Source organism: Tachysurus fulvidraco, chromosome 18 (assembly GCF_022655615.1).
Source record: "Tachysurus fulvidraco isolate hzauxx_2018 chromosome 18, HZAU_PFXX_2.0, whole genome shotgun sequence".
NCBI lineage: Eukaryota > Metazoa > Chordata > Actinopteri > Siluriformes > Bagridae > Tachysurus > Tachysurus fulvidraco.
In genome coordinates, this window is record NC_062535.1 from 15,377,042 (window position 1) to 15,394,070 (window position 17,029).

The following is a 17,029-nucleotide window of genomic DNA, read 5'->3' on the forward strand; positions in this document are numbered from 1 at the left end:
GTATATATATGTCCATGTAGATTCTGTTGAGTATGTTGAACACATAATGTATTGCATCTATTCTATTAGATGTAATCTAATAGAATAGATCTACTGCCTTTTGCCATAACACCACACATTTACAGTAAGTGTGAGTGATGTGTGTGAAAATGTGAAATTTATGTGTATTTAATCGCCAGACCCAGTACGTCTACAATGTACAAAGCTGTTGGGGCGGGGGGTGGGGGGCTTCTGCATGGGGAAAGGGGTAACTGGTTTAGATGGGGAATAGAAAGGTGGGATCTAGGTAACTGTGCTGTGGAGGACTGAGTGGGAAGCCCCGCTTCCTGAATGCTCTCAATCTACATGTTCCCTCAGGTGAGTTTTCCAACTAAACATGATTCTGTGTTCCCAAGGGGGTGCTGGGTACATCGCAGGAGAGGGAATAAAGCAGGTGAAGAAAAGATGAAAAGAAGGGATCTTGGTGGAGCTTGGGCTTCACTCTTGACTGCTGTGAGAGGATGAACCTGACACCGGGTTATGATGCATCATCCTCCACAACCGAGAGTTTTGACGGGTGTTTTTAGGTAGTGCTGTAATGAAAGCTTTCCTGAGCTGTGAAAAGATCTGCTTGATCTGCTGAGGAGTTGTAGAAATGAGCAAAAAAAAAAACATAAGTTCTTTAACCGTGGTAAGTAAAGGCCAGTTTGGTACAACTGTGTCTTTGTTCTTGTCCATGGGTTTACATATTAATGTAAAGCTTGCAAAATTTCTGAAGTTTGGACCTGACTAAAAATATTGATCTGATCCAATTCCATGAGAGTGCAAGGACTGAGATTTCAAAACAAATATGTACAAATATGTAAGTTAATCAATAACAACGGACACTAGCTAAAATACATATAAATGCAGAAGACACTCGGCAGCACTGATATGCAGATTGAGCTGTGGACTACATTACAAAATGAAGAGACTTGTGGTTCTACTCTCCTTGTTTCTCCTCGCCGCTACTGAAAAACAAGGTTAGTTTTCATCATATAAATAATAAGTTGTATCATTTGTAAGAAAGTATTTTAAAAAACTAACTATTTGAAATTTAAAGATCTTTTAGGTAAAATGTTCACCTTTCCTGTGGAGTCCAATCGCCACCACGTGAGTCTCAGTCCTCTGCTGGAGAATGAGACAAATTTCACATGTATTACTGTGTGTCTGCGTGCCTTCTCCGACCTTTCCCGAGGCCAGACCCTTTTTTCATTAGCTCTCCCAGAATCTGATAATGCCTTTGTTATTTACAAGCCCAAACGAGAAGTTTATCGTTTACATGTGGGAAAACCGTCTGTGGATTTTTGGGGCTTGGAAGATGAACTAAATGTCTGGAATTCGGTCTGCGCTACCTGGGACGGGAAAACAGGTCTCAGTCAGATGTGGGTGAACGGAAAACCGAGCACAAGAAAAGGGTTCTCTCGCTTAGGTTCTTTAAGCGGAACTCCAAAAATCATTCTGGGTCAAGATCAAGATTCTTATGGTGGAGGATTTAACATTACCCAGTCATTTGTGGGCATGTTGACTGATGTTCACATGTGGAACTCTGTTTTGTCTCCTAGTGAGATTTCACAATATATGCACGATGGATGGTATCAGTCTGGAAATGTTCTTAACTGGGACTCTTTGGAATTTAGCAAAATTGGGTATGTGATTATTGAAAGTGTAAAAACTACTCAAAAAATCAGTATTGTTTAGATTCATTGTTTAGGAATCTAAAAGAAGGAATGAATACAGACCTATCTTTATTATAAGTAGGCTAATGATAATGCAATGAAATTTGACCAACTATGAAAAATAAACACGTGAAAATAATGGCATGAAAAAATAAAAAGGTGTTTGTTTAATGAATTGTACTGATACTTAAAATAACATACGGTTGCATCTGTGATAAAACCTCATTTGTTGTTATTAAAAAGTATCTGTTGTAAAAGAGCACGATATATCATATAAAGTTCTTTCAGGCAAATTAGAAAAATGGACCGATTGAATGCTGGTCCAATGAAGAGGATTCTATCATAGAGGCTCTTTGGGTGAAACTTGAATACTCATCAACAAGAACAAGAGCTTCATAGGTGTCTGTAACAAACATTATATAAAATTTGCATACAATGAAATGAGACTAAATAAGACAACTGTGTTTTGGGAAATCTATGATGTTCAATCCAAGTGAATCGAAACAGTGGCTCATTTTAAAATACAGAACAGTCAAATATACAGATCAATAATCTGTAAAGTATCTCAGTAATAAAATGTTACAGCAAATTTTCTGGGACATCAGAATTATACTACACTACTACAGTATATACCCTAAAGTTTGTTTACCCTGACCATCACATACGTCACATATGTCGCTCTATTTCCCAAGCTGTTGGCACTAATTTATAAGCTCACAATTGTATGAGATGTATTTTGTTTGTTGTTGCTTGTACTGGATTTTTTTTTAAATACATTGACTTTTTATTTTTATTTTTGACTGACACACAAAAGAAATCATCTAAATGTATAGTAATTCTTGTGGCTTTTTCATGGTGTGCATTTGAAAGTGGGATTTTCTGCCTTAAACATGCAGAATGTTTCAAACCAAAATATATGAAGCACAAGCAGCAAGGCCGCACATGTTATCTGTAGAAATATCTGTAAGACATGAAGAGGCATGTGATGTGAAGTCATGCACAGTGAACACATCGAGCTGTTTTGAGGGTGTTTAAGTGTTTAAGTCATGCGGTCATTTGACAGCCTGCAGCACTGGACTTACCCGTCAATGCCCCAACTGGTTGCCCAGGAGTTCTTCACGATCCGGTATGAAGTGCAGCTGATTAGCTGACTCGCTCTTACCCACCGCTACCTTCACTCTGTCTCACCTTCATCTGTAGCTTCTGGCACTCTTTCTTCTTTTCCTGATCCTGAGTCTTTTTCCTCAATACCCTTGGACTCAGCCACAGATACTTTCCTCTCATCTCTTTCCTCAACTATGGACTTCCTCTGCCCTATGTTCACTAAACCCAAGAAAACTTCTTGTTCTGCTCCTTGGCTTTCAAATGTGCTGCGCAACAATCGAAGAGAGCTAAGATCATCAGAGAGAAAGTGGAAGAAATCACAACTTGATGCAGATCTTGATTTTTATCGAACACTTCTTGTCAAATTCTCCTCAGATGTAACTTCTGCCAAGACTTCCTTCTACAAGGAAAAGCTTGAAGCTTCCTCACATGACCCTCGGAAATTCCACAACATCATCTCTTCTCTGCTCAACCCCCCGGCTCCACCTTCTTCATCCTCCCTGACTGCAGAAGACTTTGCTTCTTTCTACCAGGAGAAGACTGAGGAAATCTGCCAGACCTTCACTTCAGTCCCGACTGCACTTACATCTCAGAGTATGCATTCCCCAACACCTTCATTGTCACATTTCTCAACTGTGGCAGCAGAAGAGATTTTACAACTCATCCAGTCCTGCAATCCTACCACCTGCCCATTGGATCCACTCCCTACCACCATGCTCCAGACCATCTTGCAAGACCTTTTGCCCTTCATTTCCACTATCGTCAATAGATCCATAGCATCTGGTCAGGTGCCAACTACTTTCAAGAGAGCAAGGCTTATTCCCATCCTAAAGAAACCTGCTCTGGATCCATCAGACATCAGTAACTACAGACCGGTATCACTTCTCTCATTTCTTTCAAAAATTAATGAACGCATTGTATATAATCAACTGTCTGTCTATCTCTCACAGAACAACCTCCAAGACCCCAACCAGTCTGGCTTTAAAGCAGCTCACTCTACAGAGACAGCCCTTTTGGATGTCTCTGAGAAACTACATGCTGCTAGATCAGCCAAACTGTCATCCATCCTTATCCTCCTTGACCTTTCAGCAGCGTTTGATACGGTTAACCACAAGACTCTCTTATACACCCTCAAGAGTCTTGGGATTTGCGGATCAGCTTGGGAATGGTTTGCTTCCTACCTGGAAGGACACTCATATCAGGTAACATGGAGGGGAGTGACATCTGCTCCACGCAGACTCTCCACGGGCGTCCCACGGGGCTCAGTACTTGGTCCTCTTCTTTTCTCCCTGTATACTCACTCTCTTGGTGACATTTCATCACATGGGTTCTCTTACCACTGCTATGCTGATGATACACTACTTATCTTCTCTTTCCCACCCTCAGATGCCACAGCTTCTGACCGGATCTCAGCATGACTGGCAGAAATTTAATCATGGATGACTGCTCATCAGTTAAAGCTCAATCCTAGCAAAACTGAACTGCTGTTCATTCCAGGTGATTCATCCCCAGGTCATGATCTTGCTATATCCTTGCACAACGATCTGATCTCCCCTTCAGCCACAGCTCGCAACCTTGGGGTAACCATGGACAATCAACTGTCCTTTTCCTCTCATGTTGCTAACATGACTCGCTCATGTCGGTTTCTTCTCTACAACATTAGAAGGATTCAGCCACTTTTGTCCACACAGACTGCTCAGGTACTTGTTCAGTCTCTTGTCATTTCTAGACTGGATTACTGCAATGCACTGCTGGCAGGTCTACCTATGAATCCGTCCTCTGCAAATGATCCAAAATGCAGCTGCCAGGCTTGTTTTCAACCTGCCAAAGTTCTCGCATACCACCCCGCTGCTGCAATCCCTCCACTGGCTTCCGGTAGCTGCACACATCCGATTCAAAACACTCATGCTAGCCTACAAAGCCAAAAATGGACCAGCTCCCTCTTACCTCAAAGCCCTCATCAATCCTTGCACTGAACCTCGCAACCTCCGATCTACCAGCACTGCTCGACTGGTTCCACCATCTCTCAGGGTAAGAGGCAAGTATACTACAAGACTCTTCTCTGTTCTGGCACCAAGGTGGTGGAATGAACTTCCTCTAGAGGTCCGGACAGCTGAGTCACTGGCTATTTTCAAGCAGCGGTTGAAGACTTTAACTAGCACTTCTTTCCTTATCTTTTGCATTAAAAAAAAACAAAAAAAAAAAAAACCTTTGACACTTTTTCATTGTAACTTTGAACAATGACTCATGGTATCTTAAGTATGTAACTTAGTGAACCAGCATTAATGTATTCAATGTTAGAGATTTAAGCACTTATGTATGTCGCTCTGGATAAGGGCGTCTTCCAAATGCTGTAAATGTAAATGTAAATGTGTCCTAGTTTGCACAGGTTAGTGATCAACTCTGATCAACTATCAGAGTTGGTCTTACCTTGAACGCAGGTGTCCTTTGAAGTCCCTCTGTCTCCTAACAAGTCATGTATATATATATATATATATATATATATATATATATATATATATATATATATATATATATATATATATATATATATATATATATATATGTCCATGTAGATTCTGTTGAGTATGTTGAACACATAACATATTGCATCTATTCTATTAGATGTAATCTACTAGATCTACTGCCTTTAACCATAACACCACACATTTACAGTAAGTGTGAGTGGTGTGTGTGAAAATGTGAAATTTATGTGTATTTAATCGCCAGACTTAGTATGTCTACAATGTACAAAGGTGTTGGGGTTGGGGTGGGGGGGCTTCTGCATGGGGAAAGGGGTGACTGGTTTAGATGGGGAATAGAAAGGTGGGATCTAGGTAACTGTGCTGTGGAGGACTGAGTGGGAAGCCTCACTTCCTTTATGCTCTCAATCTAAATGTTCCCTCAGGTGAGTTTTCCAACTAAACATGATTCTGTGTTCCCAAGGGGGTGCTGGGTACATTGCAGGAGAGGGAATAAAGCAGGTGAAGAAAAGATGAAAAGAAGGGATCTTGGTGGAGCTTGGGCTTCACTCTTGACTGCTGTGAGAGGATGAACCTGACATCGGGTTATGATGCATCATCCTCCACAATGGAGAGTTTTGACGGGTGTTTTTAGGTAGTGCTGTAATGAAAGCTTTCCTGAGCTGTAAATAAGATCTGCTTGATATGCTGAGGAGTTCCACTGGAACCAATAGAATAAAGCTGCTATGCTGCTGAAGCACTTGTTATGAAGCACTTGTAGAAATGAGCAAAAAAAACATAAGTTCTTTAACCGTGGTAAGTAAAGGCCAGTTTCGTACAACTGTGTTTGTTCTTGTCCATGGGTTTCCTTTGGGCCTTTGGAGGATGAGGAGGTTGAGGACATGCAAAATATGAAAAAATGGAAGGATAACGTTACAGAAAATGTAAACAAGCATTTTGTAATAGTTCTCTTTCATCACTTTGGTGAACTATTGATGTAAAGCTTGTGTAATGTGTCTGTCTGTGTTTTCCCCTTGTTTCTGTCTGCCGTCTTTCCCTGATGTTAATTGTTGACCCCGCCCACCTATCTGTTACCATGGACACTAATTACATTCATTCTCTTCCCCAGGTGTTTTGTCTTAGTCCTTGTCTGTCTCTGTTTTGTGATTGGTTCTCGTTCCCCATATATACTCTGTCTGCTCCCACTCTTCATGAGGGCACTGAACTGGTAAAAGTCTGTTTCCATCTGGTGCAGTCCAGTGTGTGACTGGTGAAAGAAAGGCTTTGGAATCTGAAACCCTACAGGACATGACATCCGCTTTGTGCAAGGCTCAGCAGACTTTCCTCGCCCGTCTATTCCCTTAGACATGATGGCTAGTTTCCGTCTCACGTTAACTAGAAAGTCTTTGGCTAGTTTGCTGCTTGAGTTTGGTTTTACATCAGTCACGTCAGGACATTCGGGAAGGTCCATCCAGTTTTTAATGAGGTCGGCAAAGCTGTTGTCTCCCAGCACGAGAGGCTGCCTGTGTCCGCACTAACCGCATTCGGCCCAAATCGACCTCGGATGCATGTCTGGAACGCTGGACCTCATTTGAGGCCAGTGAACCTGAGGACTGGACCGCATCCCTTTTGACTAGAGGCCGCAACAGGCAGAGAACAGGAGGCCAGGGCGGCGCCGGGAGAGCAGGAGGCCAGGGCGGCGCCGGGAGAACAGGAGGCCAGGGCGGCGCCGAGAGAACAGGAGGCCAGGGCGGCGCCGGGAGAACAGGAGGCCAGGGTGGTGCCGGAGGCAGAGCCAGAGACCAGAGCAGGACCGGAGACCAGGGTGGTGCTGGAGGCGGAGCCAGAGACCAGAGCAGGACCGGAGACCAGGGTGGTGCTGGAGGCGGAGCCAGAGACCAGAGCAGGACCGGAGACCAGGGTGGTGCTGGAGGCGGAGCCGGAGGCCAGAGCAGGACCGGAGACCAGGGTGGTGCTGGAGGCGGAGCCAGAGACCAGAGCAGGACCGGCGACCAGGGTGGTGCTGGAGGCGGAGCTAGAGACCAGAGCAGGACCGGAGACCAGGGTGGTGCTGGAGGCGGAGCCCGAGACCAGAGCAGGACCGGGGACCAGGGTGGTGCTGGAGGCGGAGCCAGAGACCGGAACGGAGTTGGCAGCCAGGGTGGTGCTTTGGGCCTATGAACAGGGACAGGAGGTAGAAGGGCTGGCAAGTCCAGCGAAGCAAAACACAGGAAAACAGAAACATGCATAGGTTCAGGCCAGGCAGAGAGTTCAGGTGGTTTGGGTGTCATGATGTCGACCGCGTTCTCTGACTCAGTCATTTCGGTCGACCCGGCCGATTCGGCTGGTTCCGTCAGCTCGGCCGGTTCCGTCAACCCGGTCGGTTCAGCAGGTTCCATCGACCCGGTCGGTTCCGTCGACCCGGTCGGTTCGGCAGGTTCCTTCGACCCGGTCGGTTCGGCAGGTTCCGTCGACCCTGCAGGTTCCGTCGACCCGGTCGGTTCAGCAGGCTCCATCGACCCGGTCGGTTCCATCGACCCGGTCGGTTCGGCAGGTTCTGTCGACCCTGCAAGTTCCGTCGACCCGGTCGGTTCCGTCGACCCGGTCGGTTCAGCAGGTTCCATCGACCCGGTCGGTTCCGTTGACCCGGTCGGTTCGGCAGGTTCTGTCGACCCGGTCGGTTCGGCAGGTTCCATCGACCCGGTCAGTTCGGCAGGTTCCATCGACCCGGTCGGTTCCGTCGACCCGGTCGGTTTGGCAGGTTCCATCGACCCGGTCGGTTCCGGCGACCCGGCTGGTTCCGGCGACCCGGCTGGTCCAGCTGGCGGCTTAGGGATGCCGGCCGCCCGAGCCGACCTCATCGGGGTATCCGCCAGTTTGGAGACCAGCCGGTTAGCACGGACCTCAGCCGAGCTCGCCGGTACGGTAGCCATGGGAACTGGCTCGATCACGGGTGTGCACGGGACTGGTCTGGGCGGAGGAACTGTGGAGCATTCGGGCGTCCGTGGCTGATTCCACTCTGTGGCCCACGGACCCCGATGCTTGCTGCCCCCCCCCCCCCCCCAAAAAAATACTTACGGCCGGTTTCCGTCTCTACAGTGCTCACGCTCAGCGTGGACCCGTCCAGGAGCAATGCCAGGTTGACGAACTCTGAGAATGTTTTGATCTCCCGGGTAGACGGCATCAGATACCGCAGTATATCCCTTAGTCCATGCTTAAAAATGTCTTTGAGCGCCTTCTCATCGAAGTTGACCTCGCTGCACAGGTCCAAGAATACCTCCGTGTATTCCTCAACTGGGGCGTCCTCCTGACGAAGACAAAACAGGATTTCTGCTGGATCCATGTGGGGTTGGTCGTTCTGTCTCAGGGTTCACCATGTAGTGAGAAGAGCGTGGACTTCGATTCAGGATATTCAGAGGCATCTTGGCAAGATGAGGGTGTGGTTCTGCGCCGCACAAGGAACGTACGGGTTTCGTCCTCTGCCTGTGTCCGCACTAACCGCATTCGGCCCAAATCGACCTCGGATGCATGTCTGGAACGCTGGACCTCATTTGAGGCCAGTGAACCTGAGGACTGGACCGCATCCCTTTTGACTAGAGGCCGCAACAGGCAGCCTCTCGTGCTGGGAGACAACAGCTTTGCCGACCTCATTAAAAACTGGATGGACCTTCCCGAATGTCCTGACGTGACTGATGTAAAACCAAACTCAAGCAGCAAACTAGCCAAAGACTTTCTAGTTAACGTGAGACGGAAACTAGCCATCATGTCTAAGGGAATAGACGGGCGAGGAAAGTCTGCTGAGCCTTGCACAAAGCGGATGTCATGTCCTGTAGGGTTTCAGATTCCAAAGCCTTTCTTTCACCAGTCACACACTGGACTGCACCAGATGGAAACAGACTTTTACCAGTTCAGTGCCCTCATGAAGAGTGGGAGCAGACAGAGTATATATGGGGAACGAGAACCAATCACAAAACAGAGACAGACAAGGACTAAGACAAAACACCTGGGGAAGAGAATGAATGTAATTAGTGTCCATGGTAACAGATAGGTGGGCGGGGTCAACAATTAACATCAGGGAAAGACGGCAGACAGAAACAAGGGGAAAACACAGACAGACACATTACAGCTTGCAAATTATCTGAAGTTTGGACCCGACTAAAAATATCGATCTGATCCAATTTTATGAGAGTTCAAGGACTGAGATCTCAAAACAACTGGACATATTGTGCAATTCTACAAATATGTAAGTTAATAAATAACAACGGACACTAGCTAAAATACATATAAATGCAGAAGACACTCAGCAGCACCGATATGCAGATTGAGCTGTGGACTACATTACAGAATGAAGAGACTTGTGGTTCTACTCTCCTTGTTTCTCCTTGCCGCTACTGAAAAACAAGGTTAGTTTTCATCATATAAATAATAAGTTGTATCATTTGTAAGAAAATATTAAAAAAAAACTAACTATTTGAAATGTAAAGATCTTTTAGGTAAAATGTTCACCTTTCCTGTGGAGTCCAATCGCCACCACGTGAGTCTCAGTCCTCTGCTGGAGAATGAGACAAATTTCACATGTATAACTGTGTGTTTGCGTGCCTTCTCCGACCTTGACCGAAGCCAGAGCCTTTTTTCGTTAGCTCTCCCGGAATCTGATAATGCCTTTTTTATTTACAAGCCCAAACGAGAAGTTTATTGTTTACATGTGGGAGGCTTGTCTGTGGACTTTTGGGGCTTGGAAGATGAACTAAATGTCTGGAATTCGGTCTGCGCTACCTGGGACGGGAAAACAGGTCTCGGTCAGATGTGGGTGAACGGAAAACCGAGCACAAGAAAAGGGTTCTCTCGCTTAGGCTCTCTAAGCGGAACTCCAAAAATCATTCTGGGTCAAGATCAAGATTCTTATGGTGGAGGATTTGATATTAACCAGTCATTTGTGGGCATGTTGACCGATGTTCACATGTGGAACTCTGTTTTGTCTCCTAGCGAGATTTCGCAATATATGCACGATAGATGGTATCAGTCTGGAAATGTTCTTAACTGGGACTCTTTGGAATTTAGCAAAATTGGGTATGTGATTACTGAAAGTGTAAAAACTACTCAAAAATTAAAAATTGAATCTTAAAAAGAGTCGTTGTTTAGGAACCTAAAAGAAGGAATGAATACAGACCTATCTTTACTATGAGTAATGATAATGCAATGAAATTTGAAATAAACACGTGAAAATAATGGCATGAAAAAAAAAAGTGTTTGTTTAATGAATTCTACTGATACTTAAAATAACATACGGTTGCATCTGTGATAAAACCTCATTTGTTGTTATTAAAAAGTATCTGTTGTAAAAGAGCACAATATATCATATAAAGTTCTTTCAGGTAAATTAGAAAAATGGACCGATTGAATGCTGGACCAATGAAGAGGATTCTATCATAGAGGCTCTTTGGGTGAAACTTGAAAACTCATCAACAAGAACAAGAGCTTCATAGGCGTTTGTAACAAACATTATATAAAATATGCATACAATGAAATGAGACTAAATAAGACAACTGTGTTTTGGGAAATTTATGATGCTCAATCCAAGTGAATCGAAACAGTGGATCATTTTAAAATACAGAACAATCAAATATACAGATCAATAATCTGTAAAGTATCTCAGTAATAAAATGTTACAGCAAATTTTCTTGGACATCAGCATTATACTACACTACTACAGTATATACCCTAAAGTTTGTTTACCCCGACCATCACATACGTCACATATGTCGCTCTATTTCCCAAGCTGTTGGCACTAATTTATGAGCTCACAATTGTATAAGACGTATTTTGTTGCTTGCACTGGAACAGGTTTAACCCAAACTTGTTTACTTGCTAATTACTTAATTTACTCTTAATTACACTATAAACTGTAGTCTGAATGTTTTATTGAAAATGGAAGGATAACATTATAGAAATGGGGAATTAACCATTTATTTAGGACACAGAGGCATTGTAGGATTTCAGCTATAAAGTGACTCACATGTGGAGCAGAGTAAAACATTTGATGACTAGAAATGTGACTGGAAAATGTCATTGTGTTATATAACAAGTCATGGTGTTATATAACAAGTCAATGATATGCAAATGTTTGAGAAATGCTAAACAGTCTACAAAAATTTGGGTTAATTAATAACAGTGAATGAATAATAACTAAAATACATTTAAATACAAAACAGAGTGAACAACATTGATAAGCAGATTGAAAAGAGTTTTGGAGCTTGACAGATGAATCCAATTCAGTGTGCAATTTCTGTGATGGGAATTTGGGACTCGAACAATGGAAACCTGAGCTCACAAACAAATCTCCTGATCGCATATTATTAAGATTATGATATAAGAATTTCATGCAGGGAATGTATTCACCTGGAACTCTATGGAATAAAAACACTGTCAATAATAATCGTACGTAATTCAAAGCATTGTGTGTAAATTTTAATTTAGTTGTGCGTAATTTAAAACTATTGTACGTAATTATGTTTTTTGTGGAGTTGGATCCCAAAATTTACGGCCACGACAGTTTACAGATACGAGATTTTGTGTGTTTGTTCAAATACAACTCCAAAATGTACGACTATGACAGTTTACAGACACAACGCTTGTTTTCACAACACCTCTTTTTTACACACAAAAACGGTCTGCAAAACAACTGTCAAAAATACGTCATCACGTTCACAGGCATTACTATCCGAGGGAAGATGAATCGATTCCACGAAGCGCGCATGTGCCCCGCCCTCTTCTAAACCACTCATAGAAACCACTGGTGCCGAAATGGCGGGTTAGTTATCACTAATAACAGAGAGAAATTTGTGCTAACAATTTAAAATAATGTTTTTTATTTTATTTCTTGACTTTTACAAGGCATTTGATACTGTTGAACATACTTTTTTATTTGAAATCTTAGAGTTTTTAGGTTTTGGGAGTAATTTTTGTAAAATAATTAAGATGTTTTATACTGACATATAGTTCTGTATCCCTGAATCCTAGTATAACTCCTAGGTTTGAAGTGCTCCGCAGTATTAGGAAGGGATGTCTGATTTCTCCCAAACTGTTTATTCTAGCCACTCAATCACTTATATTACTCATTAATCATAACGCCGATTTGCATGGGATCTAAAGAAATTTAAAATTAGTCAATTTGCAGACGACACAGCAATCCTTTTAAAGAATAAATTCATGGTTGATGTTGCCCTAAATTCAGTCTCGATTTTCCCTAAAGCTTCAGGATTTACCCTTAATATTAAAAAATGTGAGCTACTTCCCATTCACTCATCAACGGACTCTATCATCTCTTCAATTTAGGTTAAAGATGAAGTGAAATATTTAGGAATAGTTTTATCTAAAAATGCTATTAGAAGAGAAGACGTTAACTTTTCTAACCAGATAATAGATATAAGGAAATCTTTGAGCTATTTCCAAAATAATCTATCCATGCCACTCCCTGTATGTTTCTACAGTTAATGTTAAGAAATATAATTCGATCGTTTTCCAATTTCTGTGAAAAAAAAAAACTCATAATATTAAGAAATCACAGCTGGTTAAAGACTATGATATGGGTGGTATTAAAAGACATTCAAGATCAATTGGTTGAAAATATATCGGTGGCTTAGTGGTTAGCACGTTCGCCTCACAGCTCCAGGGTCGCGGTTCGATTCCCTATGCTATTACTCATACTGCTTAGTTCATCTTGCTTCCATATTAGTTAGTAGTATTAAGCTCAGTGTTAATGCAGTACTACCTATTACTTCCTGCATAGTCACTCGTTACCAACAGACCATTATTTTAAAGTGTTAGCAAAAAATTCTCTCTGTTATTAGTGATAACTAACCCGCCATTTCAGCTCCAGTGGTTTCTATGAGTGGTTTAGAAGAGGGCGGGGCGCATGCGCGCTTCGTGGAATCGATTCATCTTCCCTCGGATAGTAATGCCTGTGAACGTGATGACGTATTTTTGACAGTTGTTTTGCAGACCGTTTTCGTGTGTAAAAAAGAGGTGTTGTGAAAACAAGCGTTGTGTCTGTAAACTGTCATAGTCGTACATTTTGTAGTCGTATTTGAACAAACACACAAAATCTCGTATCTGTAAACTGTTGTGGCCGTAGATTTTGGGATCCAACTTCACAAAAAACATAATTACGTTCAATAGTTTTAAATTATGCACAACTAAATTAAAATTTACACACAATGCTTTGAATTACGTACGATTATTATTGACAGTGTTTTTATTCCATAGAACTCCAGGATGTCTTTTGATTAAAGAGTAAACATGTATGGTATGAGTAAGAGTATGAACATGTAAGGTTGAATAAATATACATATAATAAACAAACCTGAGCTGATCATATAAAATAAATTGTCACTAAATATGAGTAAAAATTTAATCACCTGAGGAAAAAACTGGGATCAACTTTGTGACTTTCTTTGAAGGATTTGTTCAGTTGTTTTGATTTGTTCTTTGCATCAGACTTGTTTAAAAAAAAGTTATTAAATGCTGAATGTCTACATTGTTGTACAGAAAACATTCCTGTAGTTTAGGGATATATCCAAATAAGAAGAAAACAATGTATTATATGCTGTAGACAAACAAAAACTAAAAAATTTTCTACCGCTTATCCAAACTTCTCGGGTCATGGGGAGCCTGTGTCTCAGGAGTCATCGGGCATGAAGGCAGGATACACCCTGGACGGAGTGCCAACTCATCGCAGGGCACACACACACTCTCATTCACTCACGCAATCACACACTACGGACAATTTTCCAGAGGTGCCAATCAACCTACCATGCATGTCTTTGGACCGGGGGAGGAAACCGGAGTACCCGGAGGAAACCCCCGAGGCACTTGGAGAACATGCAAACTCCACACACACAAGGCGGAGGTGGGAATCGAACCCCCAACAGTGGAGGTGTGAGGCGAACATGCTAACCACTAAGCCACAGTGCCCCCCCCCCCCATGATCTTATTATTACAAATTTTTCAAGTAAAATAGAAATTTGAATTCCAAAAGAAAATCACAAATTTAATTCCTTTCAAATTGATTTGTATAGCGCTTTTAACAATTGTCATCATCTCAAAGCAGCTGAACATAAACATAGAACAAAAGGTTATTATAAAGAATAATATAAAGATTAATATAATTCAAAAATTCAAGATTAATGTTAGATGTATTTAAATGTGTCTGTATTTAAGCCTAATGAACAAATCTGAAGTGACCGAGGGATTCTGTCTCGAAGATGCTTTAACCGGATGGTCAACAAGATATTTATACTCGCACTGACTAATAATAAGACAAAATGTGAAAATATATATATAAATTTGTGTTTATTTTTTTTAGTTCAGTGTTTAAATTACTGGTGTGTAAACCATCAAAACAGAACACACACACACACACACACACACACACACACGCACACACACACAAACAAACAAAAAAAAGGTTTCTGTCGTATTGCTGTTAGGGTTCTAAAACATTTTAAGCTGTTTCAGCTGTGTATTATTTTATGATTTTATGACAAATATATTTTAAACAGACTAAAGGCAGGTAAAATAAACACAGGTCAGGAAACACATATGTATGTGAATTAAAATAACAGGCACTTTGAATACACACACACACACACACACACACACACGTATATATATATATGTATATAGATAGATAGATAGATAGATAGATAGATAGATAGATAGATAGATAGATAGATAGATAGATAGATAGATAGATAGATAGATAGATAGATATAGATATATGATTTAGGATTCATGAATGTGCTACAGACACGTCGAACATTTATAAAAATAACTTTTATAAATAAGTAAAAACATTGTTTTTGCCATGTTATCCTTTCTATTCTGGCTTCCCAATGAAAGCAATACACAGGTTAAAAAATATGTCACGTGGTTTTTTCCCGGGCTTTTTGATTGCTTCAGCCAATCACACTCCGCCTCCTTCAGGCTGCTTTCTGTCAGATTAGCTTTGTTAGCTTTGTTAGCTTTGTTTAGTTCATTTTCTATACTCTCCTCTTTTTCTATCCTTGTTACTGTTTATATAGCAAGTGATAAACTTGCCACAGATATATAATATACGGATATTTGGAGCACGTAACGCTTTATTACTTTATACTAGGATGAAAGTTAGTTAGCATGCCACCCTGTAGCATATGCTGTGTCCCAAATAGCGTCTGACTTGATAAGAAGTTTACTAGATAGGGCTCAGGAAGCTAGGGGTCTCGTGCGCTTATATAGGGTGCAGGCTGCTATTTGGGATTGGCCCCTGCTTTGTTTACTAGGACGTGAATAGTGTTAGTTTACAGCTTTCTGTCTTCTCAGTAGGATTTTTTTTTTTGTCCAAACATGGACTTGAGTGACTTTGAGGCGGATAATTCGGTCAGTTGTAGACTGTCATCTCCAATCCCTGAGTTGTGCAGGACTGAAGACTGCTGTCTGGGTATCGACGAGGCTGGTAGAGGTCCTGTGTTGGGTCAGTAAACATCACATCAAGCTAAAAGTCTGTTCAAAATTGCTGCCTTTGTGTTCTTATAAATAATACCCTGTTTGTGTTTACTATCAGGTCCCATGGTTTATGGAATATGTTTCTGTCCAGTGTCCAGAAAAGAGGAGCTGAAGAACCTGAAAGTTGCAGGTTAGCCACAGTGGAGCTCAGTGTGATGGGAGAAATAAACCATACAGAGTCGTGTTGTTGTAGGAAAACAATCATGCGTGATGATGATGAGAAGACTCGCAGTAATCATGTCAAGAGTGTATGCACTGTAGTGCTTTAATTTTTCTTAGGACTTCTTACAACTCAGTGCTTTTTATAACCAACTCCTTAAATCGTGTGTCATACGATCATCAAAAACAGCAGCCATAAACAGCACGTGCACAAAAATAGACCTCCTTAAAGGGGAGTTTGAGGTAAAGTTCCAACTTTACATCTGACCGTCGACTCCTACGAATCGTTGTGAAGTGAAGTGACCCATACTCAGAATTTGTTCTCTGTGTTTAACCCATCCAAAGTGCATACACACACAATCTGAACCCACACCCGGAGCAGTGGGCAGCCATTTATGCTGTGGTGCCCGGGGAGCAGTTGGGGGTTCGGTGCCTAGCTCAAGGGCACCTCAGTCGTGGCCGTCCCGAGACTCGAACCCACAACCTTAGGGTTAGGAGTCAGACTCTCTAACCCTTAGGCTATGACATTTGTCACGTAAACAGACACAACACGTTTTATTAATCAGTTTAGTCCACGTTTACAACATTACTATAGGATCGATAACGCGTTAGAATAACCAGTGCACGTTAATATCATTTAATCTGTGAATTGGATTACAGACAGAGCTGCTGATTATAGAAAATGAATCGTTGTCACTTTCTGACCGATCCGATTCGAGCGTTCGACAGCGATCGCTTTGTCATAGAAAAATAAACCCGACTTATCAACCGAGACATGAAGATTTAAATCATGTATAATAGAATATAATAATAGTTTTACATGATTTATGATAAACAGAGATGTCCAGCCTTTTTGACAGTTGAATGTATCCCATGTAGAGACGTGTTTGTGGTGTGTGACGTTACAGGGAAACGGTAATCCAGTGTGTTTTGTTGACTTTTGTGTCCAGACTCGAAGACGCTGACCGAGGCGGAGAGAGAGAACCTGTTTCTGAAGCTGGACGAGGCCAAGAGCTTTGTGGGCTGGGCTCTTCAGGTCCTCTCACCAAATACCATCTCCACCAG

The 17,029-nt window shown here is 42.1% G+C and overlaps 4 protein-coding genes across 5 annotated transcripts in view; all 4 read left to right on the forward strand.

The window, feature by feature from the left end:
• The first annotated feature begins 841 nt into the window (after positions 1-841).
• LOC113663630 (serum amyloid P-component-like) lies at positions 842-1,868 on the forward strand. The gene is made up of 2 exons (XM_027178991.2): positions 842-1,001; positions 1,082-1,868. Exons 1-2 carry the CDS (start codon positions 944-946, stop codon positions 1,717-1,719), a joined length of 696 nt encoding a protein of 231 aa, XP_027034792.1. The 5' UTR covers positions 842-943; the 3' UTR covers positions 1,720-1,868.
• An 875-nt stretch (positions 1,869-2,743) lies between these two features.
• LOC113663641 (PAK4-inhibitor inka2-like) lies at positions 2,744-9,588 on the forward strand. The gene is made up of 4 exons (XM_027179007.2): positions 2,744-2,823; positions 5,769-5,785; positions 8,599-9,204; positions 9,557-9,588. The coding sequence occupies exons 1-4, from the start codon at positions 2,744-2,746 to the stop codon at positions 9,586-9,588; spliced, it is 735 nt and encodes a 244-aa protein (XP_027034808.2).
• LOC113663623 (serum amyloid P-component-like) lies at positions 9,365-10,609 on the forward strand. Its single transcript, XM_027178980.2, has 2 exons — positions 9,365-9,666; positions 9,748-10,609. The coding sequence occupies exons 1-2, from the start codon at positions 9,609-9,611 to the stop codon at positions 10,386-10,388; spliced, it is 699 nt and encodes a 232-aa protein (XP_027034781.2). The 5' UTR covers positions 9,365-9,608; the 3' UTR covers positions 10,389-10,609.
• A 4,608-nt stretch (positions 10,610-15,217) lies between these two features.
• rnaseh2a (ribonuclease H2, subunit A) overlaps positions 15,218-17,029 on the forward strand; it is a 4,537-nt gene continuing 2,725 nt past the window's right edge. Inside the window, exons 1-3 of one of the 2 annotated variants that reach the window (XM_027178919.2) lie at positions 15,218-15,773; positions 15,864-15,935; positions 16,915-17,029. The exon at positions 16,915-17,029 is cut by the window's right edge and continues 12 nt beyond it. In XM_027178919.2, coding sequence (XP_027034720.2) covers positions 15,647-15,773; positions 15,864-15,935; positions 16,915-17,029 — 314 coding nt within the window. In that variant the 5' untranslated portion in view covers positions 15,218-15,646. The remainder of the gene's footprint in view (positions 15,774-15,863; positions 15,936-16,914) is intronic. The other variant, XM_027178918.2, reaches the window with a different exon arrangement.